This window comes from Phalacrocorax carbo, chromosome 5 (assembly GCF_963921805.1).
Source record: "Phalacrocorax carbo chromosome 5, bPhaCar2.1, whole genome shotgun sequence".
Lineage (NCBI taxonomy): Eukaryota > Metazoa > Chordata > Aves > Suliformes > Phalacrocoracidae > Phalacrocorax > Phalacrocorax carbo.
In genome coordinates, this window is record NC_087517.1 from 12053797 (window position 1) to 12079566 (window position 25770).

The 25770-nt window shown below is 40.3% G+C and overlaps 1 protein-coding gene across 8 annotated transcripts in view; it reads right to left on the bottom strand.

The window, feature by feature from the left end:
• The window catches only part of KALRN (kalirin RhoGEF kinase), a 525469-nt gene that overhangs the window by 238425 nt on the left and 261274 nt on the right, over positions 1-25770 (bottom strand). For all 8 annotated transcript variants that reach the window (XM_064451199.1, XM_064451195.1, XM_064451194.1 and 5 more), the window contains exon 10: positions 4941-5063. In XM_064451199.1, coding sequence (XP_064307269.1) covers positions 4941-5063 — 123 coding nt within the window. The remainder of the gene's footprint in view (positions 1-4940; positions 5064-25770) is intronic.

A 25770-nucleotide genomic window follows, 5' to 3' on the forward strand; every position in this document is an offset into this window, starting at 1 on the left:
AAAAAAAAAAAACAAAAACCACCAACAGAAAAAGAGAGAAAAGAAGAAGGTTGTTTTTCTGGGTGACCTTGAACAACACGGGTTTTGGCAAGGGTGGGAGAACACCAAGGGGACAGCATGCGAGCCAGCTTCCACTTCTGGTTCATTTCACTTTGAGACAATGTTTGATTAGTTTGGATAAGAAACATCAGCTCTGTTTACCACTAGCGGAGCTAAAGGCTTTTACAATGCATTGCGAGTGCCATCTGCAGGCTGAAATATGTACTGGTGGGTGTTCACAACCCAAAAATGCAGATAAACATGACAGATCTTAACAACGCATGTAATGGAAAAGCTCATAAATGCAGTGTCTTTGAGATCAGTCAAATCACAAAGCGAGTGGGATTAACAGAGCTCCTTCCCCCATATCTCAGTATCTTTCGTAAATCTGCACCACCACAAATGCAGCGATGCTCCTTGTGAGCAGAGGAGGATGTTAAGGCCTCCCTAACCACCAATTGCTGGCAATGCCAGAAGGAACAAGAATGATCTGTGGCCCCTCTCTTCACATACAGAAAACAGGAGAAGGGTTTCCAAAACATGCAGCTCAACTCAATAGTGCTGAAGTGCTGGAGTTTTTGGAAACACAAGCCAGTTAACAGAATCTTCCAATCTGAACGCACACCAGTTTTCGGGATAAAAGCCCTGAATAAGGGAAGGTTAGAGAGTCTAAAATGAAATTATATTTGGATTTACAGCCATAACTGGCTGAATGATGGTTATTCGATTTATACAACGTAATTCCAGACAAGCAGAGAGGCTGTCAGTGCAGGAACATTGCAGCTACATCCACAAAGTGGTATTTCTTTGGTGGTATCTTGATACCTACCTCATTGATAATGCCCGACTACTAAGTTTCACTGTGTGGTAGGCACCGTGCCTAACGTTGGCATTTTCAGGGTGGCAGCCTGAGAACAGTATCAACACTGGCTGAGAAAGCGTCGCAGGTATATACAAGAGAACAACCTCCCTCCCAGGAGCTCAGGCTTTTGAATCCAAATTCAAACATTTGCCATCTGTGCGTTCCATGTAGAATAATACAGCCAGAAAAATTGCAAGAGCATTGTCTAAACAGCAGTTATGAGAGAACGGGACCCCAAATTATATTTCCTATTGCCCATAATGCAGTGCTCTAAAATCACCGACATTTTCTGGGCACAGCTGTATGCAGGAATGTGATCTATCTGGGCCATGCCTGCTTGGATCATTATGTCCAGATTTATAGATCTGTGCGGTTTCTAATCAGACATAGAGGGAGCACGTTCCACCTCTCAATCTAGTGCCTTGGCAGGTCAGTCAATCAGAGCATTTCTCATGACAGCAATCCCAGATACACTACTTTTCTTCACATGCAGTTAGGCAGCATTCAGAATATCAAGAAAACTCATGAAAATTGCTTCTAGTCTGACCTTTGCAAATGTTTGCCTGAAACAGTAGGAGATAAGAACAAATATATCAGAGACAAAATAAAATAGATTTCAGAGAATAAATTCATACTGTATGGCAGGCTAAGTGTCTTTTTCAGAGAATTTGCCAATAGCAAATACTGTTGCTTATACTGTCAACCTCACCAGGTATGTCAGTACTACACTTTTTATTTTTTAAGAAAAATAAGCACAACTCTTTTTATTGTCATTAATGCCAATAATTAAAATGCTGATAAGGGAAATGGGCAAACTCATCAGTTTGTTTCAGGATCTTAGCACATGTGCTTTATTATATGGCTATATTGGAGATAAGTGGTGCCAGTTATCCACGGCAAAGATATTCGCTATCTTGAGAAAAATGACAAATAATTAAACTTAAGTTAGAGTTAATTGCCAACTCTAAGGAGTTAAGCATCAAGAAGGGAATTAGGAAGAATAAAAACTGGTCTTAATCAGAGTGGGGAGGAGATTTATCCCCCAACCACAAAATCGACCTCTCTAGAAGCTTCTGCAGGAGAACTCCAGGTGTGATAAATTTATGGCCTCCTCTCTTACCCTCAACTATTACTCTTTCCAAAGCAAAGCATTATATTGTCAAGTCCCTGACCTTGGATAAAGCCTGAGATGTCTTTCAGTTCCCCTCAGCGCATGTCCCCATGTCCATTTGCCAACACCACATTCCAGTGTCACACTACAGACGGGCCTCATAAATTAGCAGTGGTATTCTGGTGTGAATGCACCAGAGGAAACTATTCCTGTCAAAGCTGGGGGTAAGTAACTAGGTTCAACTTGTATCAGTTATTTATAATTAGGAGGCACCATAAACTTCATACTCAGAGTGCAGAACTGATCATGACTGTTCACAGTTGTCCGGGCAAAGCAATGGGATGCCCATCGATGACATCACATAAGATGTTAAGGAATCAGATTCAGAGAAACCTAAGAGATTGGTTCCTTGTTAGTTCTAGGGGACCCATTAGCTCCCATGCAAACTGTACTTTTCTCCTTCCCCTCAATCCTCCCCCCAAATATCCACTTCCATTTGAACACATGTGGTCATCCAGTGAACTGGATTCATACAACCTTTGCTCTGGATTTGACCTTGTGAAGTGAATGGAAACACGTCTACAGTTGTCACAGACAGACATGCCAAAGTAGTATAGGAGGAGGGGTTAGAAGAGCCAAAAAAGTCTTAAGTGAAATAATTCTATTCTGACCTACAGATGTGCAGCTTGCATGCATAGGTACTAGGGGAAGGTTCCTAAACCCAGATGAGGGGATATATCTCTTAATAACATCATCCCGTGGAGCAAACCTTAAGTGAGCTGTTGTTTCCATGTGCAGACAGTTACACAGCTTGCTCTCATCACTATTGTCAAGACCATGTTATTTTTCTGTCTTTCCTCACCTGTTCTTAATTTGTTTCCTACATCTCCAGTGAGCTACTACTCAGAGGAGGTAAAAAAGAAAAAGTTAACTCTGATCCAGAAATGTGAGATGTAACAGGAATTACGAAGCTAATATATCATAGGGAAGGGAGACTGAGAAAATATTAATGCCACAAAGGACAATAAATCACCTAGTTTCAGCTCCCATACATTACATGATTTTAATTTTCATTTGTTACCCCACTACAACATCCAGTAACAGCTGACCCAAGCACATCATCTGGAAAGGCACCTAATGCTGATTCCAGGATGAAACCTCCCACTAACTTGTACTTTTGGATGAGGCCCTCTAGAACTGTGGCTTGCCACCTCCAGCCTAAGGTCCATTTTAATAAATCTGAAAAAGGTAACTCTAGAAATTCAAGCCTATTGCCAGAAGGCTTAAATCCACAGGAGGTCCCCTGAAATTTTAGAGACCCACCATCTAGAATTGCTGCTTTCAGGGTGTGTGATTTGCCAATGGTATGCAAAGACATCCCATCAGAGCTGAAAGGTAACACTGAAGTTCACTAGCAAGCCAAGCAATACAGTATTCCATCAAGAGCTGAACATCTAATTAGAAGAAGGATGTTGGCAAGCTGAATGGACCCAAAGACATAGGTAACAACAGAGGTTTAAGGGATTGGTTAACAAGAACATGCTAGGACAATTAAATATGCTTAACATGGTTAAGAGGCACATAGGAGAATACATGCTAACATTCTACAGGTATTTCAGGGTTGTTAATTCATCTATTTCTTTGCCATTTATCTCCTTAAGGGAGATAAATAAGACTAAAGGGATATAAAACAAAGGGGGAGGCAGAGACTGAGAGAAATATAAATTGAATATGAGGAAGAGGAAAATAATAATATCTAGATAGTAGCTGCCATCAGGCAGTGAAATAGTTTCCCTGAGGGCAAAGTGAAAGAAAGATGTCCCTGTTGCTGGAAACATCTTAAACTAAATTGGCCAACACAAAGAAAGGGTACTACAGGAAAAACAGAACCAAAGTCTAATACATTTTTGTCTTATGCCACAGTGAAATATTTGAGTAATAACCTGCCTTGTGTGCACCAGGAAGACAAAGCATTTAATCTACATAAAGTAGAATGTATCAATCAGGATTTTATCTGAAATACCCAAAGCAGAAGTACCTTTACAGAAGATCAATTTCTGATAGAGGATGCTTCAAAGCTAAAACAAAAAGATGTAACATGATCTGTCATGAGATCTGAGACTGGATAATTTCTGTCCATAGGATTTTATTTTTATTTTAAAGAAAAAAAAAAAGTGTAAGCCATCTAGTCCCTGGAAGAACTTACCAAAGGTTCTCTTTCTTTTAAATTTTATAAATAAAGAAAGGGTAGATGTTTAAACATCTACTATGACCATGCTTCGAGGAAAAGTTATAAGCTTTTAGGTGGAAGCTTTTGGCTTCATACCAAGATTCCTGGACAAGCTTTGCTTACACTGTGCTATGAGGAAAATGATGATGATGATAATAATAATGTCTACCTGTAATGATTGTTTCTTACTCTAAAGCAAACAAAAAACCCTTCCGCACAATACCCTGTACTCTTGGAAACAGCGGAAGGGTGGTTGTCCTTATTGCAGACACACTCTAGTGTTTCCTCTGCTTCTTTACTAGCCGCTGCTTTCCACCTTATTCTCAAAGTCTTCAGTTTCCACTGCAGCAGTTACTATTGATTTTTCTATCACTGTCACTCATAACCATCCTCCTCTATGTCCCAACACTTTAATGTCCTGTAAACTTCTTGCAATTTCTCACAGGCTTTGAGACCTCCCTCTGACCCAATGCAGTGATTCACTGATTGTAAGTCTGCTGCTGCCATGCTCTTGCAGTGCGCGTTCTAACTTTTAAAACTGGGAGACAGCATCCTGGTCAGCTTTAAACATTTGAAGAGAGCAGTGTGAATATAGAGGGCCCCCAAACAGCAGTAGGGTTTTGGGTTTTTTTTGATGTGCAAGAGGAGTAACAAAAAAATCAAGCCAGAAAGCAGAATTCTCTGATTCAGACTCTTACCTGTGCTACCTCTTCAAAATCGTCATGTCTTTTCTGCAGTGCACGTGCCCTGTGTAGAGACTTCCCCACTCCTGTATGCTTACTCAGAAAGGCTTCCCCGTGATTTTCAATCCAGTCCAGCACCTGCCAGAAAAGAACAACATCCAATTACCTCTCTTGTCTCAGCAGCACCAAGAAATTCTCAGGGCAAGGATAAAACAGCTGCAGAGGTATTGCTTTGTGCTTGCTATGGCTAAACACATGCAGATCTGTCAAAGTCCATTCCAACTGGATAGAAGATAAATGTCTATAGATGTTACTGGTAAATAGGATTATTGGATTTTTACTATTCAATTTATTTTAAAGTGTAGCTTAGTTATTTGAGCCTGGCAGATATTAAATATTTACATTCACATAAATAAATTTTGGGAACAGGAATCAGAAATCTGGAATCTTTTACAACAAGAACCCTCCTCTTAAGAGCTCATTGTGTAAACTGAAAAACAGTGATAGCTGATTTCACATAAACAGCAGATTTCAATGGGAAACTTATTAAATTAATCCAAAAGCATGGTGGAGGAATAAGTTAAAATGTATTTTGATGTGGTGAGAAAGCATTAGCAGAGTAACTAGAATGAAAAGGTTAAGAATCCTTCACTGCAGGGCATAAAACATTGACCGTATGCACCTTCCAAGTCTTTCAGGTTTTCAGTTCCAAATATAACTGATCCTTATGCAAAAGTAAAGTGGCAAATCTGATATTCTAAGAGTTTAAGAGGATTTTCTTTTAAAAATAGATCACCTGTATGACCACCATCCATTTGGAGCTACTTCTCACAATAACACTGGCACTAAAATTTAGATCAAATCTGTTCAGGCTCTACTACAAGCTGGAAAAAAAATTGAACTTGACAATACGAGCTTGGGAAATTTCAGGATGTGATCTCCACCCTTCTACATCTCTTTCTAAAGATATGCAGAAGCTAAGAGAATAAATAGTACTAGATCAGTACTGGTATTTGTGTAAGTAGCTAGGAATTCATTCAGCAAGGAGCCCTGCACTCCCAGAGAGTCATTGATCCTCACTGCTACTGATGCTAATGGACTAGCAAAGAGCAGCTGCTATTTCTGTCACATGGAAGGGAGAAGACACCGCAAGCATCCCCGGATAGTGATACTACCACAGCGTGCTGCACCTGCAGACGGCCTCAGAGCTGCATCCTTTCTTTGTGCAGCACTGCAGCAAGCTGGGCCCCAGCGATGCTGGGCAGGGGCTGCAGGGTGCCTTGCAACTCAGGGCAGCTTCGCCTGAGAAGGGCTCAGGTGCCAGGGCACAGAACCGGGGCAGGAGAGAGCGGTTGTGTGAGGAGCCACTTGTCTTATGTGGGGCTAATAAACGAGCAGATATTATTGACTAAGCCTAGAAACCTAAGACTGGAAAAATGGAAGATGTGATTATTTTTTTATTTCAGGCAAGTAAAGCTGTTTCATGGCTTGGTTGTACAGATTCTAAACCACCTGGCCTTTGAGTCTTTTCTGCACTGTAGAACCCAAGCATATTTTTATAAGAAATTCCAAGTACAAACAAAGCTTTATACACATATATGTATTTTCCAACCCTATTTCTTTGCTGGAAAAAAGCATTTTTTAAATTAATATTTTGTGCTTAGAAGGTATTTTTCATCCACAGAGTACAAATCATTTCACAACGTGAGTTATCAAAGCACTTTATGTCCTACCGGGACAACATGTATTTGGCATAAGTGTCACTGTGGGGATGAGGAAGCAGGACCAGGTGTGTTGGTATTTCAGTCATTGTGTCCTGCTTCCCTCTCTTTGATCAATTCATCTCCCATTTGCTCTGGGTAGAGAAACCAAAATACATTCCTGCAAACTGACAGCCATGTGCCAGCTGGTCTGCTGAGAGCTTTTCTGCAATATACTCCTGACCAGGGATCTGTATATAACTTGTAATATCATTAATTATTGGAGGGTAGCCTTCTAGCATTTGTGTCATTAGCAGTCTGTAAATAATTCCATCAGCACCCACTTTCCTCTTGGCAGGAGTTTTCAACTTATCTATTAAAAATGGAACCAGATCAAAAAGAAATTTTGAAAAAATCTCATCTAATGAGGCCTCATTTTAAAAATATTATTTTAAATGGCAAATGGCTTTAATTCAAACAATATTTCATATTAAGTTAGTATGCAGTATGTGTTTTCTATTTATTAATATTTCATAGCCACTTGCTATAATTCTACAGCAAACTATTCTAGTAACTTTTTCATGCTTATAGTATTAAAGTAGTAATCACATAATAACAACATTTTTATCCCAACCAATGTTACATTGGGATGCTTTAGTCACTGTTAGATGACTGTTGACAGATTGCCACTTTTATTTTATAAATGGATGTTTTGTTACACACTTCAATTCAGAACAAGAAATACAACATATGACGCCCACTTTAAAGAAAGATGGAAAAAAAGTCAGTGATTCTAGGTGAGAGTACTGGGAACAATATGGACAATTCAGTCTCAACAAAAAACCAAACCAACAAAGTGCTAGAACATTAATCCATAGGGAATAAACCTTTGTTCTAGGACTCATCCAAGAGCCAGCAACTCCTGCAGCAAAGTCTCATGTTGCATTCGGGCAGTTATTCCATCCTGCCTGACACAGAAGGGCACCATATGGCGATTCACCAAATCCTTCCTGTAACATGAAAGCTTCCCTCTGAAGTACTATACTATACAGGTATTGATTAGGTTTCCAAACCCTTTAGTTTATAAGATTAGATTAAAAATACTCCTTAAAGGTGACAAAATTGTACATCCAATTAATAAATCAACACTACATGAGCATGCAAGAATAAAAAAAAAATAAAATCTATAAGCCTTCCGATAAAGGCACTGGCTGTAACATCCTATTTGACCACCTCTTTCCTATGTCATTTCTCTGCTTAGAGTGCCATGTCTCAGATTTCACAGGCCCCATCTGCTCTTTACAAAGTTCTGGTTCAAATTGTTCCAAAAACTCTGTTTCTGCCATGATTCCCACAGGAAACAAATCACAACTTTTAAAATAATAACTTGCTTAACAGCATTTTCTGGGGCTCTGAAACCCAAGTTGTTTGACCACTCCAGTCCTCAGAGCATTTGTTTCACAGCCATTCTGTGAAATACATAAATGCTGTATTTTTATTTTGCATAGGGGGAGGGGAAAAATATATTTTATTTTATTTTTTAGGAGATTAAGTGAATTACTGAGGTGTCCCAGGAAGTTGACAGAAGACAGGATGTTAGCATGACGCTCTGATAATCTGATAGCCTTAGCTATCAAAAACATCCTCAGCATTTATATGAGCAGCTAATATACTTTTCCTTATAAAAAACATTTGCCATCTAATAAGCTTACAGTAATTTGCAAACATGGACAAATAGCACATCTTTGTTTCCATCATACAAGGCACAGAAAGTTTGCACTAAATGAGGAGCTGAGGTACGGAATAACCGAGTGAACAAAGCAACAGCAAGAACATAAATCTGGATGGATACAGAACACTTACTCCCCAGTGAAAACAACAAGAAATGTTAAGCAATTAGTCTACAGCAAATGCAGGCACAACTCTGAAAGGTCACAATAAAACCTGAAATCACCAGTACTTGTAAACATCTACCTGACAGCATGTTTGGAGACATTCTCCTTTACACTGAAGAAAGGAAATGTCTTTAGAACTAGCATAACTGCAATAATTCAAGATAAACATTAACATTTTAAGTGAGAGCATGGACTGTATAACTTACTCTACTGCCGAAAATTAACATCCTGAGATATAGTTAGCCATTGAAGGTACAGGGGCTTCGTTCAAATAATTTAATTACTCCTTAAAAACATAAACTGCTTGGAGATGCTGTTAAAAAATGCAGTTAAGAGTGTTTTCCAAATTACATCTTCAAATTTCCTAATTTTCCTTTATTGCCAAGCTATTTTTCCTTAAAACAGCTAGAAAAAGGCTGTAGTTTATGAATTCTTTGAGATGAAAATACCGTGCTACAGATAGATCCATCATCTGAGGTTTTTCTTGAAACAAAATATATTTTTTAATTCCAGTATATGTCAATTCTCTTTTCAGTATGCATTTGCTACTCTAATTCCACTAGTTTGAAAGCTGCTTGGGACAGGGGCCGGAACCTGCCTCCTGCATTGCAGTTCCTAGCACAGTAAAGCCTGATCCTGCATGACTGCAATTTAAATACAGGCTAACCACCGCATGGCCACACTTCCCACATAGCACAGCATTTTTCCAATGCAGGCTGCTGTCCATCAGATAATACTACATTAACAAAATCAGAGCTGAGTTCAAACTTCAAGGCACATCTCCAGGTATGAGTAAAACTGCCCCTGGAATTGCCTAGGAAACTTTATTACTTGCAGGCATCTTCTGAAAGGACTGGAGGGTAATAAAGTCTTGGTATTTTACCTTCACTTGTGGCAAATTCCCATCCTACACCTTACTGACCCAACCACTATCGACGAGTTGATCGGGCTAGCTGATTCTGCTGTTCCTCCACCCAGTCCCATAACAGCCCTTCCACAGGAGGAAATAAGCAAGCCTCTCCATTTACTATGATGGTGGCTTGCATGGGACTCCAGAAAGTGTGCATGTGAGACTAGGAGGGGAGGAGGAGGCACTCTTTCTTTTCTGGATGGAGATTCATAATTCCGTGTTTACTTCCCAGCTAGTAAAAGTCTATAAAGCATCAGGCTCAAAAGCATGAAATGTTTGCTAGGAGCTAGTTAGTAGGAGAACATAAACTGAATGCTCAGGAAGCACATCCGATGTCAGCAGCGTTTATTGGCAGGAATGATGCAGGATACACACACGTTAAAAAGAAGATGTGGATATCTCTTTTTTATTACACCTAGTTTAAGATCAAAAGTGGTAGGAGCATTATTTTCTATCATGATATGCATGTAAGTCTCCTCTTCTCCCCAGGGGCACAATTACACACCCAACAAAATAAGCAGCAAACCCAGGTCACCAAGAAAATTAAATAAAACTCCAGTGCAATTACAGCAGGCTGAAAGCACTATCTATTACAGTCATTATATGGCTGGATAACCACAAGATTCAAAACGCTACCTGGAGGAAGAATAGCCATAACTGTCCCTTTTGAACAATCTGTGTAACCGCAAAAAGAATAATAGTCGCAATTCAGACAGGTTTTGTCTGAGCCCAGCATTAGGAAGCAGGTGCTTAGAACAGAAATGCTTCCAGAGGCCTCTCCACACTCCCTTTCGCTGATGATCGAGCTCTTGCCTATGGGAAGTCTAAGACCTATGGCACGCCTAAACTGGCAAAATAAATACCACACAGGTGAAGTCAGGAGAAAACATATTTGAGAGTCCATTTGCAGGGAATGGTGATAGTTTGTATGGGACAAGGTAGGAAAACACAGGAAGAAAGAAATAGAAGACTGGTTTTAAAGGAAAAAGGTTGAAGAAGCAATCAGACAATAATTAAGCAAAGTTCCAGGATGGTAATTGCTCTTCCTCTACAGTAATTTGTATGATGGGAATTTGGCAAGATGATTGCATTAGTGCAGTTAAGGTCAATTCTTTTAATAGCTTAAAAAGTTAATTCAATTTTTAAATTAAAAAAGAAGAAAGCAATGGGCACTATTTTTAAAGGGCAGAGTTTTCAATGTAGCTTTTTGAAAAACAAGTCTCTTTCTGTAGGTATCTTCCCTAATCAGCAAATGTGAAAATTAAGAAGTACCTCATAACTTCATCTGACTTTAAATTAAAATCAACTTGGGAACCAACTCTTGGGAAATCTCCTTGGGAACTCAACGAAGTCCCCATGCTCTGCTCCCATTTTACATTAATATAAAATGTGAAAAGAGTAATAAATTAATTACTTTAAGGACCCATATATGTTGTTGAAGTTAGTTGAAAAACTTCTACATTTTAGTATCTTTAAAATTGTATTTCTTTTAGCAGCAATGAAGGAAGATGAAATGAGAATGACTTGGAGAGAACGCAGAGGCTTGCTCAAATATACCATCACTGAATCCTGCCCTTGTCCTACAGGAATGAGACAAGAAGTGTAAGCTGGTGATTAAACCAGCATTAATAAGATGCAGCGTGTTGCGTTAGCAGTGACGCGGCACCTCGGCTTCTGCATTTGACCCAGGCCCATGTTGAACAGTTTCATTGCTCCTAAGCGAGATGACCCATTGAAGTGCCGTGGCCAAGGGAATCATTAATCTTTGTTACTCTGAGATTCCAAGTTGTTGCCATAGTGACTTTTAAGATTAGGCTAGTCTGAAAACTGGAAATAAATTATACCATATATACCATATATACCATATATAAAACTCTAAGCAGTTGAAAGGCAGATCTTGATCTCAAAATGGTACAAACCTGGCATAACTCAAAAGGGGCTCATTAACACTTTGGTAAGTCTAGCAGAGTTGTAGTAAATGCCAGAGCAATTCCAGTGAATTACACCTAATCTATTCAGCTTTAAATAAGGCCCCATTTCAAATAGGTGCATAAGCATTGCCTAACTTTAAACACTTGGATAGAGCCTCCAAAATCTTCTAGGCTTGCACCAGTGAAAGGAAGCCAAGCAGTATCAATCTGCCACTATGTGCACTTTACTGCTTGCTCTCGAGATACTATGGGCTAGAGTGTTGGTGTGGTACCAACAATTCACGTGGCACTTCAGAAATTGTGGTTTTATAGTCTCATCACCATTTCCACTCACAAGAATCAAACCTTATCTTTACCTTTTCTGTAGCTGCTATTAAGAATGCTCAGTTACTCCAAGGCCTTACACGTCTGAAACCCCTATCCCAGAAACTCCCCCTTTGCCAACCATGCTGTTTGTAACCCGGAGGTGTAGTTAAAAGGTTCACGTTTCAGATTGTGCTTTCATAGATACTTTACATCCAAAGTTTATTGTAAATGTTTTGTTATACTGCACAGCAACAAAATCCGAACTTTTCTGTCAAAGCCCTTCAAAATTGCACAAGCCTAGTTGGTAACACTTGCTGGCTGAACTAGAATTCGCAGATGCAAGACAGAGAACCTCTTGGCAGAAGATAAGTCATTCATTTTCTTACAACAGAAGAACTCGAAGCTATACATCATATACACACTTATGAGCAACACAATTCAAAGTAGGTGTGCTCTCATACCCACAAAGAACTCCCTTCTTGGGAGGTAAAAGAAAAGGGCCTCTAAGCAATAAAAAGTGCACATTTGCCAGGGGGAGTGCTAAATCTCAGGTGGAGGTAGTAGCCAGTGTGGGATTGTCAACTTCTCTCCTTTGGAATTTCATCTGCTCCTTGATGACGTTGTTCTGTGCAGGCTTGAATTGGCAGCCCAACACCTGGCCTGTGACCAGGCTCTCCAGGAGAATTTGGTGTCAGCAGCAGCACCAGGGAAGACAGAACAAACACTGAGAATCAGCAGTAAAACAAAACAAAAAAAAATCCCCCAAACTCCACAACAACTCAAGGAGACTTAATGAATCCTAATCCTCTTTAATGAATAAAATGCACACCGGGTCTGATTTAAATTAAAATACAGTTTCTTTGTTGTATTCAGAATCACTGCTGAAAATAGATTTCTTTTCCCTCCTATCCCTGGCCCTGTCACAGCAGGGTGATGTCAAGTAAAGGTCTAGCTGAGAAAATACACCAAAGTACAAAGGAACTTATCCTCTGGCTTTTCCTGCTATTATTAACGGTTTATAATAGATCCCAAAACAAAACTCAGCCATTCTTATTTGTGGTTTTTGCCTCCTAATAAAAACTGAGTTCCCTTTTTCACTTCTTTCTTCATTGTATTTTTAAGTTGGTGGCACAGTAAAGTATTTTAAAAAACAGTTTTTTGAAGAAGGGAATCACACCTCATGTTTAAACTGGAAGCATCATCTTCAGCTTCTATGACATTATTTTTTCATTTCAGAGACATCTATATTTGGCTCTAAAACTCAGATCTTGTTCCCACTAAAATCCAAAGCAAAGTTTCAACTGACTTCAGTAAACATGGATCAAAGACCCCATGTTTGTAGAGTTAATAGGCAGGGGCTAGTTATGCATCCAGCAGAATCTGAGCCTCCGGACGCATGCTGGAACGCCATGTTCTATTTCCCATTTAGCAACTTTGGAACAAATGCAGTTCATATGACAGTATGTTACAAGCTGTATAGGTTAAGGCAGACAAGTCACGCCTAATTGTACAGATACAGCTCTGCTAATGCAGTTCAGTAGCTGTGGTAGGGAACAGCGCCTTACCCGGTTCACTCTTTGGTTAAACATGTCAAATTATGCAGGAGTTTTAAGAAATAAGCAAAAAGCAACAAGGACTTAATATCAAAAGTAGACTGGAATTTGAGTGATTTGGTTCAATGCTCAGCACTGCAGTTCAAATGACTCAACTTCCCTGCCTCCATTCTTATTTCTAAGATGGCATTAACCACACTTACAGTCAAAACAACCAAGCGTTGGGAGTAAAAGCTGAGCTGCTTTTTACTTTCAGTTTTTGCAGCCTCTAACAAAACATGGCTCCAAATTTGGTTGGGAATTCTAGGAATCTTTTTCCAGTATAGGAAGATTTCAAAATATCATAAATGGTAAACAACATCATGGCAGCTATACAAAAGTGAGCAGCCAATCCATTGAAAGGCAGGGCTTTAAAATCAGGTGTAAGCAGCTCCAAATACACTGTGGTATTAATGCATAATTGCTGAGCCTATAGCTATAAATCCTGAAATACCATAGCTTGACCCATCCATGTGGTGATGACTAATTCATCTTCAGAAAATAATATAACCAGCCAACCAAGTTCTTCAGTATGCAATTCAACTCAGATAGTCTGTCATAAGAGTCACTTCTTTCAAATTGGCTTGAGACCTAACCAGTGTATCCCATTATCACCAACCAAGCAATCTGAGGGTTTGGGGTTGGGTTTTCTTTTGTTTTGGTGGTTTTTGTTGTTGGTTGGTTGTTTTTTTTTTTAAAGATGATATGGAATTGAATGAAGAGAGCTACACTCATCAACACAGTCTGAGGACTGGACAAGAAAGATCAATTTCGATTCCTCTGCAATCCTTTCTCAAGGATGATGTGTCTTAAAATGCTACATTAGACAACCTTCCCTGAAGTCAGTTAAGTTTGTCACCTCCATTTTGCCTTTCCTTTTCACCACAACTCCTCCATGTGGTATGTATGTACTCAGCTGTGCCTGGGTCTCTTTCAAAAGCCAGAGAACTAATGCAGCTGCTATAAAGTATGATATTTTTAATCACTCCCTGCTTTTCCCCTCTAATTGTAGTTATTCCAAATACCACCACATAATTAAAGAGGTCTTTTCAAAAAGAAAAAACATGCAGTCCCTTTTACACTTGGAGGGAAAAGCAACCTTACAGACCTATCAGTATTTTGCTGTACAGTGCAACTAAATTAACGAGGAGAATTAAATGCACAGCCAATTATAACATTTAAAAAACTCCCTTTATTCCCTTGTCTACATTCAACCAAAAAAAGAAGTCCCCATGAAATCAGATTGTAGGTGTTTTTATGAGCTTCCTCGACATTATGTGAAAGTTTCACCTCTGCACAATTTCTCATTTTAACAACAAATATCTAACCTCTGTAGTTAAAAAACCCACTAGTTTGCCAAAAGCAGAACAGTCATGGTTCTGTTCTTGGCAGCAAGAACAGCCTTGCAAAGCACAGCTGATAATAGTGAACACATCCGCATAAATTATACAACTGCTGAGACATGTGGGTCCACCACTTTAGAATAGCATCAGAAAAGTCCTCAAGATGCACAGATAAATTCACATAGTCTTCAGACTCCTCGCTGCTTCAGCACCCACAGATATCCTACAAGCCCATCTGGAAACAGGACTGTAGGAGTTTGTCCAGACAAGACATTCCATGCAGCAGGATTCTTATCCATCAACAGCTTCTGCGGTGGAAATCACTACAGAATAACAACTCCCCCTGGCTACCTCCTTCTTAGCAGCTTCTATTGCAAAAGTATTGAAAAAACAGTTAGCTGTGAAAGGGCTCCAAAGTTAACAGTATGACTAAACGAAGACATCCTAAAGATCTCCCACGGCAATGGCCCGAGCACCAACAAGACTGTTAACTGTTCAAGCAGCATCTCAGAAGTTCATGGTGACTTGCTGATTCAGGCCTTAGCTTGCAGTAGCATTGCTCTTCCATTCCCCACCCCTCTCCAAATGGTTTTACAATACTGTAGACCTGTACAATAGCCACAAATACTCTTGCCTGCTCCCAGACATGCCACCCTCCCATGGGCAACATGACTGCTCATGAGGTGTGCAGTCTCCCACACATCTGCTCCAGCCAAAGTCCTTACTTTTTCACAGGCTTATATGGCAAAAATAACCTCATGTCTGCTTTTATGTACTTGTACAGATCTTCACATCTACAAACATATTACAAAGGTCTAAAACTGACACGCATTTGGAGAAGAGTGAGAATACGATGTGTTCTGGCCCCATCTGCCTTCATTCCACGTAAAAAAAAGAGTTGATCCCAGCCAATGCGTGTCCTAGGGAGATGCACGGTTTAGTCATGCCTCTCTCTTGGGAACAGCACGTTCAATTCAGGGCCCTGGCAGAGTTGGCTGGGTGTAGGCTGGGCATTTTGAGAGCAGTACTTGCCCATCTCCTCTGGGCACTGGCCTAGGTCTCACAGCCCCAACCTTCTCCTTCACTAAATGCTGTCATCTAGGATGCAAGCTCTCCAAAAGGGAGTGGGAATACATGTCTCTCTAACCCTGAGAAAGAACTTCTTTCAACTTAAAATTGCTTTCTTTTGGTAAAGTTCCCATTCATCAAATGTATCCCACATATCTTTTGTTTTCTTGATTAAATGTTTTACTTGATAAAATTTGGCAACTGCCTCTCTAAAAACATTCCAAGTAAGGGAACAATAGACAGACAAATGAAGAACTAATGTTTCTTCCTTAATGCCTGGATTGTTACAAATGTTCCCAGAATATTGTTTATAAGGAAATTCAAAAAAAACAAAGAAAAAATATCTTCAGGTTAAAAAACCTGTTGTATTCTTTAAATGCTGAATTTTATTTAGAGCAAGTTTCAAAGCTGTGTGTGGGTGGAAAAGCTATAAATAACCACATTTGTGCATGTTCCTTCTGTACTAGACAGAGAAGATGTGCTCTGCATCAGCATAGAAAGATGCTGCTGTGCTCTGCATGAGGCTTCTCAAGGCTGGCAGGTAGATTTTTTTCTTTTGCAGTTATGCTGCTGGTGTTGCTGTTTGTGAGTCTTGTCTCCAAAACTCAGGATTCATACCTAGCACTTAGCTGTAGTGTGATGAATCAGCAATGCAATTACTCAGAGCTGATCTTTTATCAATGGTAATATTCAGAAATACAGAAATATTTTCTTACCTGGGGCATATAGAAGATTTTGGTTGTCACTGTCCATGGCACTAGTTAGAACAGTGATTTTGCTGCTTCTGAGGCTTTCCTTTTGCTCCTTCTGAAGCTAATACACTTTCCCTAGGTCTCCAGTTCTTGTCCCACGTTTGTCCTTTCAGATCAGTTTTACAGGGCCCAACTGCTGGGTCAGTCAGGGCTGGGGCCATCTCCAGTCTTAGGTCTGGCTCCCCCCCACCTGGGCTGCTTGCTTGGGCATAATCAGAGTTTTCTGGAGAAACACCCCAGGTCTCTCACCGCTCAAGTGGATAGGAGGAACATTGTCCCAGGCAAAGGCAGCCTGAAAAACCTCTTGATTTTTTGCTCAAACTCCCCTTTCATTTTCCACTATGGTTATTTCCACCACTTTAGCTTATGCTCTGGAGCTCCCAGGAAGAGAAATACCTGAGCACACTCAACATCTGACACAGCTTCTTCCTCACATGCACTGAAGTAGGGGATCTCTACAGCTCTTAAGCACCAACAGATGAAACACTATCCTAATTATGAGAAAGCTCTTATATGGTGAGTCAACGGTGTTTGGACTATGCTGTGACCATGTGCACCGGCAGCTTTTTTAACTCCTCAAATAATTATTTAGCATCTTGTGTTTCCTCCTACCTCTAGTAACTCTATTTTGCTTCTCTGGAATCAGACCAACAGAAAATCAGCATTTGCAGACCTGATAGTAGAGACACCTACAGGACCCAGCTGATTTAGATTTCTGTTTGGAAGCTCTGATTTAGACTTCTAAGGTGTTGACCTCCAGGTTGTTGTTACTAATGACAGCTATCATCACAGCTGTTTTTCATGTTTGGGAACATGGCAGCACTGCTATTTTCATGTTTGTGAGTAAGAACATTCTGATCCCATAGATAAATTTGTGCATTTGAAAGCATGGTCTTTTATGGCTTATGAAGTATTTTCCTTGCTTATGTTTGCTTATTTTTTTTTCTCAGTGGGACTGTCCAAAATGCAAAAGGCCCCCAGTACACAATACAGCAAGTACACAGGAGGGAAAAAAAAAGAATCTGCTTGAACTCTTTAGAAAAGCACATTATCCTCAAGTATGTAAATAGAGGTTTTAACTCTGCCAGTGACAGATGCGCCTATGAGCTTCAAGAGAGGAAACAAAACAAAACTAACAGAGTGGATAAAGATTCATTAAAAAAAAAAAGCAGTTCTTCACAATGCCAACCCTGATCTGGTTTATGGCCCCTTTCAGTGCCTCAGTTTCCCTACCTGTAAAACGAAGAAAAAAATCCACTGATAGATAAATGCCAGACTAAGATAAAGATATTGTTACTGCTACCATCACACGTTCAGCAGTAGCCACTAAACGCTTAGGAAAATAAACCCTGGACACATTTACTATGTGTTTTTTTCACTTAAACTTCAGTTTGCAGTTGGGTAAGCACCTACCTTGGGAAATACACTCCTTGTCTACTCTAGGAAAAGAGCAACCCACATGGTGGCTCCTAATTTCAGTGTTCTGGGTCACTGTCTGGGACCAGTACCACTGGACAAACCTGAGATTGCTCTCCTAATTTAGACACGAACTAAGACAGTACCATCTCCATTTTGATGGTATCAACCCACCTAAACTGTTAAGAGTTTAAACAAGATATTCAAAGGCAATTAACAATTAGAAAGGACCTATAAAGCAAGGATGAGCTTTACAACAGAGTAGTCTTTAAGGCAAGCACTATGCTCCAGGCCCATATAGGCACCCCGCACTGTGCTTGAGTTGTCTGCTCCACCACAGAGAAAACGGCTGATTGACCAGGGTATTAAATAAAGCGCTGCTTTAGGTTACTCTTGGGAGCAGATGATTTAATCATCGTGGTTTAACAAGGCTTAGAATCACAGCACACAGCAAAGACAGGTTTAGTAAGGGAACAAAACCCAACTGGGACAAATGGGTCTTGGTACATAGTCTCAGCCCAACAACAGAAAAACTCACCAGGATGGTACAACATGGCACTGCAGTCTTAAACACCCCTGCCAGGGTCAGAGCCCCTTGGGACCCAGCATCAGGCCAACACCTAGGAAAACATAACCTTTCCCCCATGGGGCTCCAACCTGATCTGAGACTTGAGGCAAAACATGGAAGTGCAAACCATGTGGGGAAGGAGAAGTAGGAAAACAGGAAAACAAGTGCCCTGAATGCCAGGAGTGGGTCTTCTCCAACAGGGACTTTTCTGGGATCTCTTCTTTGTCTTTTAAATAAATAACCTGGTGTCTCAAACATTTTATCTCCCAGTTTAAGTTACTCCATGTGTCAGGCTGTGTGCAGGGAGAAAGGGATGCAGTGCAAGGCTGCGTTTGACCTCCTGGCAGGGCTACTCTGCCACTGGGTCCTGCCCAGGGATTCAAACCTGCACCACAGCATTTCTCCTGCTGTAGGGCTGCTGAAGCATCTCTTCTGCTTGCACTGCCTGTCTGTCAATCACTGCTCAGGCAAACTAGCTGCATGTGACACATGATGTCCCAAGGCAGAGAAGTCACAGCTCAGTACTGCAAATAAGTGGGGAAAGGGCTAAGCTGATGTGGTGTGTGAAGAGCTTTGCATGTAGCATACAGACCCATGCTGAGCTAGATACTCAGTATGCAAGAGACAGCAGAGCTGAAATAAAAAGCCCAGGACGTTTGCATCCCTGTGTAATCTACCCATAAGTGTATGGATGGTTTCTTCTACATGTCACAGCAGAAGTGGATCCTGTGAGGGTTTTGAAGGGTGAAAGGCCAATGACCTTACAGTTTCACCAAAAGAGGACATGGAAATTGGCAATGAGAAGCTGTTTGTGTGGAGGCAAACAAATGGATGCTGAGCCCTGAGTCCCCTGGCAGACTAGTAGAGAACGCAGTAATATACTAGAATATATGTGCAAGCAGGACCAGATTTATGAAAAGCCCTTTCAGCAAGGAACAACCTTGAGCCGTCCAAGAGAGAAGAGGAGCTGCCAAAAGACTGCAGGAGTGAGAGTTATGGGCACAGAGAGGGGCAGAAGTGGTTGGGGACTTCCTGTAGGAGCACCTTTTTAATGAAAAGTTCAGTTTGCCCCAAACTGAAGATTTCTGTGAAAAACTACTTTCTTTCTTTCTTACATTTTAATCCTAGCTTGGTGACTCCCAGAATATGGCATCCCCCTCATCCTGAACTTCCTTCTCTTCTGGTTTCCTGACATCTCATGCATTTGAAAACCTGAGGAGGTAAGCAAGCAGAAACAATACCCCAAAATACATGTTGATTGTTTAAAGTTACTTTTTGCTGGAGGGAGAGGGAAATTTAAAAACAAAAACAAAAAAAAAGTTTCATTTTGTGGTTCCCTCCCCCCCTAACTGTTCCTCCTCATTTGGGAAGGGAAGTGTCTCAAGGTCAGAATGTTTTGTATGTTGCTGAAACCAAAAATAAAAGTAATTTTCTCCATCCCTCAACACATGTCACAAAACAGAACATCAAAAAGGCAGGAAAGAAACAACAAGAACTATCAAAACAAAAGGAGGAGAAAGGTAAAAGACCAATGGACAGGCCTGAAATAAGTTTGTTTTGCATGTTTTCACATTTGAAGGACATTTTTGTTAAAAGGGAACCATAGTGTAACATAAAGTTTATAGCTGTAATAGCATACAGGAGTTTGAGCCAACCAGCTCTGTCTAAATATGCCTGAAGGGTCACCCCAGCCTAGGCAATAGCTTCCAGAACTACAATCCAAAGATTACAACTTTAAAAAATAAGCAAGAAGCTTTGTGCAAGAGTTCCCTATGAGGAATATGAAACAAAAGAAGTTACTAAAAAGCCTCCTGTGAGCTAAAACACTGTGTTTAGTCCTAAATAGTGCACAACCTGTCTTCCAAGGACAGAAATACCAGAACTCTTCAGTCAAGTTGGTTAGGTAGGGCAGCTACCAAAACAAGGCACAGCCAACAGGAGACGCTAACACAGCAAAGAGCTGCTGCAGAGCACAGTCATATGGAGCAGAGCTAGTAAAAGTAGTTTGTGGCATGGAGTAAGGTAGAGCTGCTAGAAGGAAGAGCTAGTGGGCATGGAGAAGAGCAGCTAGCAGAAACAGGTCATGGTGCCAGATCAGCTCAACCTAAATTGCACCTTGCTACCCAGCAAGACATAATAATCTCAAATCATGAGTGCAATTCATTACCAGAGGGGGAAAGTAACCAGCTGGCTGAGCAGCTGCTCCATGGAGAAAAACACAGTGAAATTGTTATAGTTATACTTTACGAACTAGCTATCATTACCCTCTTTGTTGTCTGGCTAAGTTTTTTCTCACTTTAATGAAAATACCTTTTGTTGGCCATCAGTCAAAAGCAATATGAAAGGGATTGATCCCTCTGAGTGACAGGCAGGATCATGAAAAAGCTGGGAGGCTATGTGAGGAGAGGAAAGATCAAGGGAAACAAATGGAATAGAGAAGAATTACTATTTTGGGCTCCTAAACCAATGCCTAAAATAGCATATTTATTTCTTAGCATAACAGACCTTTATTTAATTTTTAGATAAACCCTATAAGACCTTTACATAAGGGGTAAAACTGGAGTAGCAATAACTTTGAGGGTTTAGAGCAGGCATTTGTGAATCAGACATGCTAACATGAAGAGTTCTAGTCATGAAGCTTTCAGTGACCTTTGGCAAGTCGCTCAACATCAACCTTTTAGAAAACCCATAATCCTGAGACTAAAGAAACCACAATAAGCAAGAAGTACTACTGTTATCGTTACTTCTTAAAGTTACAGGGGACAAAACTCTCTGGCATTCCAGCCTACATTTATTCAAAGACCTTATTTTTCTCCATGTTCTTGGTGACAAGTACTCATTCTAGGAACTGCTCTCAAAAAATATACACATTTCTGGAGAAAGTTCTGCTTTATTTCTCTTCCTTCACCACTGCAGCCCTACTATTTACGTAGGCCTAATCAGTAACAGACAAGCCTGACTTTCTCCTCCTTTGCCATGACAATAAGAACCAATGATGCATTTCAGAAACAAAATGCTACACATCATGTTTTCAAGGATGCTGACATGCAAACAATCCTGGGATAGAAATAGACAATGAGGATATGCTATATAAGGAGGATGATTCTGCTTAAGCATAACAGCAAATTTTAGCAGTTTGCCTAGGACCAACTTCCTTGCACTTTGCTGCAAAGCAAATCCTGGATCAGAAAGGCACTGAGTGGCCTGGCATGATGGCTACAGGTGCTCCACACCCCACAGGATTAGGCTCTTGCATCCTAATACATCTCACCCAACATTAGGTAATAAACTGAAGGTCTTGTCTGAAGAGCCTACCTTATCATCATTTCCCCAACAGTCAACAGTAAGAGAGGGAAGTATCCAGGGTACAAGTCAGATCTTAGATAGACTGAGTCACTCCCTGAAGACGCCAGTGTCTCTCTGTTGACTATAAAAGGAGACTATGCATTAGGCTCCTGACTTGGATGATTCAGTTACACTCCTAAAGAGAGGCAGGATAAATCCAGACCATGGATAGGCACCTATCTACAGAGAACTAACTGTATCTTTATATCACCCTCTCCATTTCTTTATACTATGAATTACATCCTCTTCATCCACTATGAGGTAGATGCAAAACCTCAGAGTCAGTAGTATTTCAGAGGGTTTTCAGAAGGCCTTCTTAGAGGTTCCTAAGCTCTCAGTAAGAATCCAAACATCTGCAGTTCAGGAAATAACAAAACAGACCATCTGAAAGGACTAGGTCTTGAAGGACATACAGTGCTTTAAATACGAAAAACACTTTATGGGGCACAAAGGATTTTTTTTTTTCTTCCCAGTTCCTCTTCTCACTTCAGTAGGTTCAGAGATCAAGCTGGCTGGTTCAGATTTCTTCAGATCCTATTTCCCAAGACAGCTGTGGAGCTCATCAAAGTGTTATTGCACTGCTCATACATCAATGCTAAGTAAACTTCAGTTGGTAACTGAAGCTGGCCCCTGAAGTTTGATATCCCTAGCACTACTGCTCTGTGTGTAAATTAAAAAGTTATCATTATTATTTTTTAATCAGTGACTCTTTAAAAGGACAAAGAACAACTGTCTGCTTGGCTTAATAACTATACAGGGGAAGAAAGACACAAAGGTTGTCCCCAGATAATGTCAAGCTACACTTTAAATGAAATTATGAAGAGGACAGAGTATCGTTAATCAGCAACTCTTAAGGAATTTCCACAATAAATATCATTCAATGAAAATGTAATAATTTAAACCTATATTTCTTTATGAAGAGTTTTGGCACAAAAAAACCCCAAGATAATACTGATCTATATTTAAAGAGCATTGTCATAAGTTTGGAACAGAGCTGCTTCTCTCTCACATGAGTTTGAAGTATTTAAAGCAATCCACTTCTTAGGCTGATAGCCTGGGACGTCTCTGAGGTGTTCTTATACCATACACTGATCACTGGTTACAGGATGCAAACGTGACTGCCTGGACAGAAACACAGAGCCTAGCTCTATACCAACAGCCATTCTCAAATATCAATGTGCCACGTATTTGTTCTCCTCACTTGGGAAGCTATGCTGTGGCCCTTCAAAGGGCAGATTTCTATGCCAGTTACTGGTAAAGAGGAAGAACGCGTATTTCTGTCAGCTGTGTTCTTTCTCGAAGAACCCTGTCATTTTTGGTTTAGACAACCCTAAGCACACTGTCCATAAATGCTCCATGTCTTTGCAAGCTAAAGGAACTAGAGAAACAACTGTATGAAATCACCAAATACTGAAGAAATATGTGGGCTCCTTCCTAGCATGGCTGCCTTGTGCAGCAAATACAACACAATCTGGTGATTGAGTAAAAGGGATTATATAGCTGTGCAGGGTGCCCTTATTCCACTACTCTCTCTGCTGCTACCACAGCTTAGAGATACATATATAGCCAGTAGAAATCATCTGAAACTCCTATATAATCCCATGCCACTATGGGTTCAAATAAAGGAATGACAGTCCTTTTTTAACAGTTCAAAATAAGCAACTAAGTCACTCAGCAACCCTTGTGTTATTCAAATGTTCATGTTATTATTAATTCATTTTATAATATCTGCAGGATACTAATCAGCACAAATATACCACCAGTTTACTTTCAAATCAGTGTCAGTGTTGGTTACTTGTTAGTCCTGTTCAGAAGATGAGTGGGGCCACAAATCTCTTCATTGCCTAGACTTGGACTCACATCGCCTGAAAATGTGCCAGTTCCTTTAGTAGGAACAAAAGGAATGGAATGAAAATCGCTCTGAAGAAGCAGTTGCCAAGATGTTTTATTGCACAGTCTGTGAGGAAGAGTGGATGGAAACAAACAAACAAACAGTTCTTTAACTACAAATGTATCATCCTTTACTGCATAAATAATAAAGCAGACAAGTACTAAGTAAGAGGCTGTTAGAGACATAACGTGGGTTTGGAAACGTGCACATCTTTTTAAGTTAGTTCTTTAGCGCTATGTAGGTAAAAGCTGTACGGTCAATAAGAAAAAAGTGGCATGGTCAGTCAGAATTGTGTCGTGAGATACTTGTATCAGATAATAAACCAGGTGTGAACACTCTGGCCTCAATAACTGCTGGAAGGATGGGGTTAGTGCAAACATGGGTATTTATCTCTCAGTCATGGATAACAAAAGGTTGTTTTCTCTCCTGTTACATCCCACTGGGAGAAGGTTGCCAAGTAGTTTCACCAGTATTGACTCCTGAGTTCCCTTTTCATTGATTTTGGGGGACAATACAACCATAATGAGAACCTCTACTTACTATCAAGTAATACTGCAACCTTATGGCTGGTAAGGTCACACGTACCTTCTAAGCCCAGAGAAAGTACAACAGTAATACTTTGAAAATGTAAACACGTAAGTGACAAAAATTAATGGCATCTCATAACATAATAAATTTACCAAAGGGGCTGCGAAAATTCTCTAGGATGCTTTGAATTGTAATGTTTTAATTACTGATCTGTCAGTGGTAGCTATTTACAGGCTGAATCTGCTCAGATGGTCCGCAGAGCATGTGATGTATTTTTGCAGGATGCTGTGGCTGAAGTCATATGGTAGTAAATATAATCTTGACTTGATTATAATACTTTTTTCTTCACAATTATTTACAAATAAGTCTTCTGTTTTACAAGACCCAGTAAGGTATTATTGTAAACAAAGCATAAAAGGAGATATATATCCTGATTTCTTCTATCTGAAACAAACTATGACAAGTTGGAAAACTACAGAATTTTGGAGAACTCTTCATTGCCTTGAAGTGATCAAAACGACTGAGTGTATGCGTGCATGGGGGGGGACGTACAGACCCAATCCTCTAAAATCTTGAGTGAGAGCTAAATGAATCATGAGCTGCCTCGAATATCCTAGCATTCTTCTGCAAATGGACTATGTAGAACACATGCATCACATGAAGTGTTCAGCATTCTCAGATAGTGTATGAAGGCAGATGGATGTTGGCAGGACATTTTTCCATACAAGTGATGTCAGGATCATGCCCTGATCTGTTTTCTCAGCCAGTAAAAGCCAGACACACTACAAGTTAAAGTGCTTGGTTATGAAGAGAGACAGCCTTTCCTCTGCAATACTTTGCAGTCTCCCACAACAATGGCAGCTGGTAAATGTAATGATATCAGTATGGCCACATGGCCTTTTCATCCATCACCAGAGGCAGATAACCACACAAGGAAGCCAAACCTATGTCCATTAATGTATCTGGGCATGAAGCCAACAGAATGCAGATCCACAAATTTAGAGAAATCCAGGTGAACCTGACGCTGGTCTAGCTTGACCTTTTCAATAACCCAGAGGATGTGGGACATCACTACAGCTAGTACGGCAACAGTCCCAGCTTTCTTAGTACATGCCTACCCTCTTGCCAGTAAGCGTTTGTTAGTGTCATCTTGCTGTTTCCCACTGGTCTTCATCTGGCATGATGGGCCTCTTCCATTTTGCAATGTAGAGCCACCCCAGGCAACTCAAGGCTTTGTACACAGCCAAGAAACTCCACAAGCACATGCAGTAGCTCGACATCCACCTATTTTCCAGCTTTTCCTTTACAGGCAACCATCACAACCAAAGCGAAGCAAGACGGAAGAAGCACCAGCAGTGACCCTGAAAGAATCATGTGAATCTGTGGAGAAAAAGGCTGCCTGTGTCAGGCTAAGTGTTGGTGTGTATGTATGATGGAAAAACAATCAAAAGACAGAATTTCTGTTAATAGGAATAGGTATGCTTCAGGCTTTACAGCTTCACTTGAATAAGTTTATGAAGTGAGAGATTCAGACAAAATTCTTGCCCATATGAAACAAAGGGGATGGGGAAGGCAATGGGGTGAAGAACTGCTTTACAGA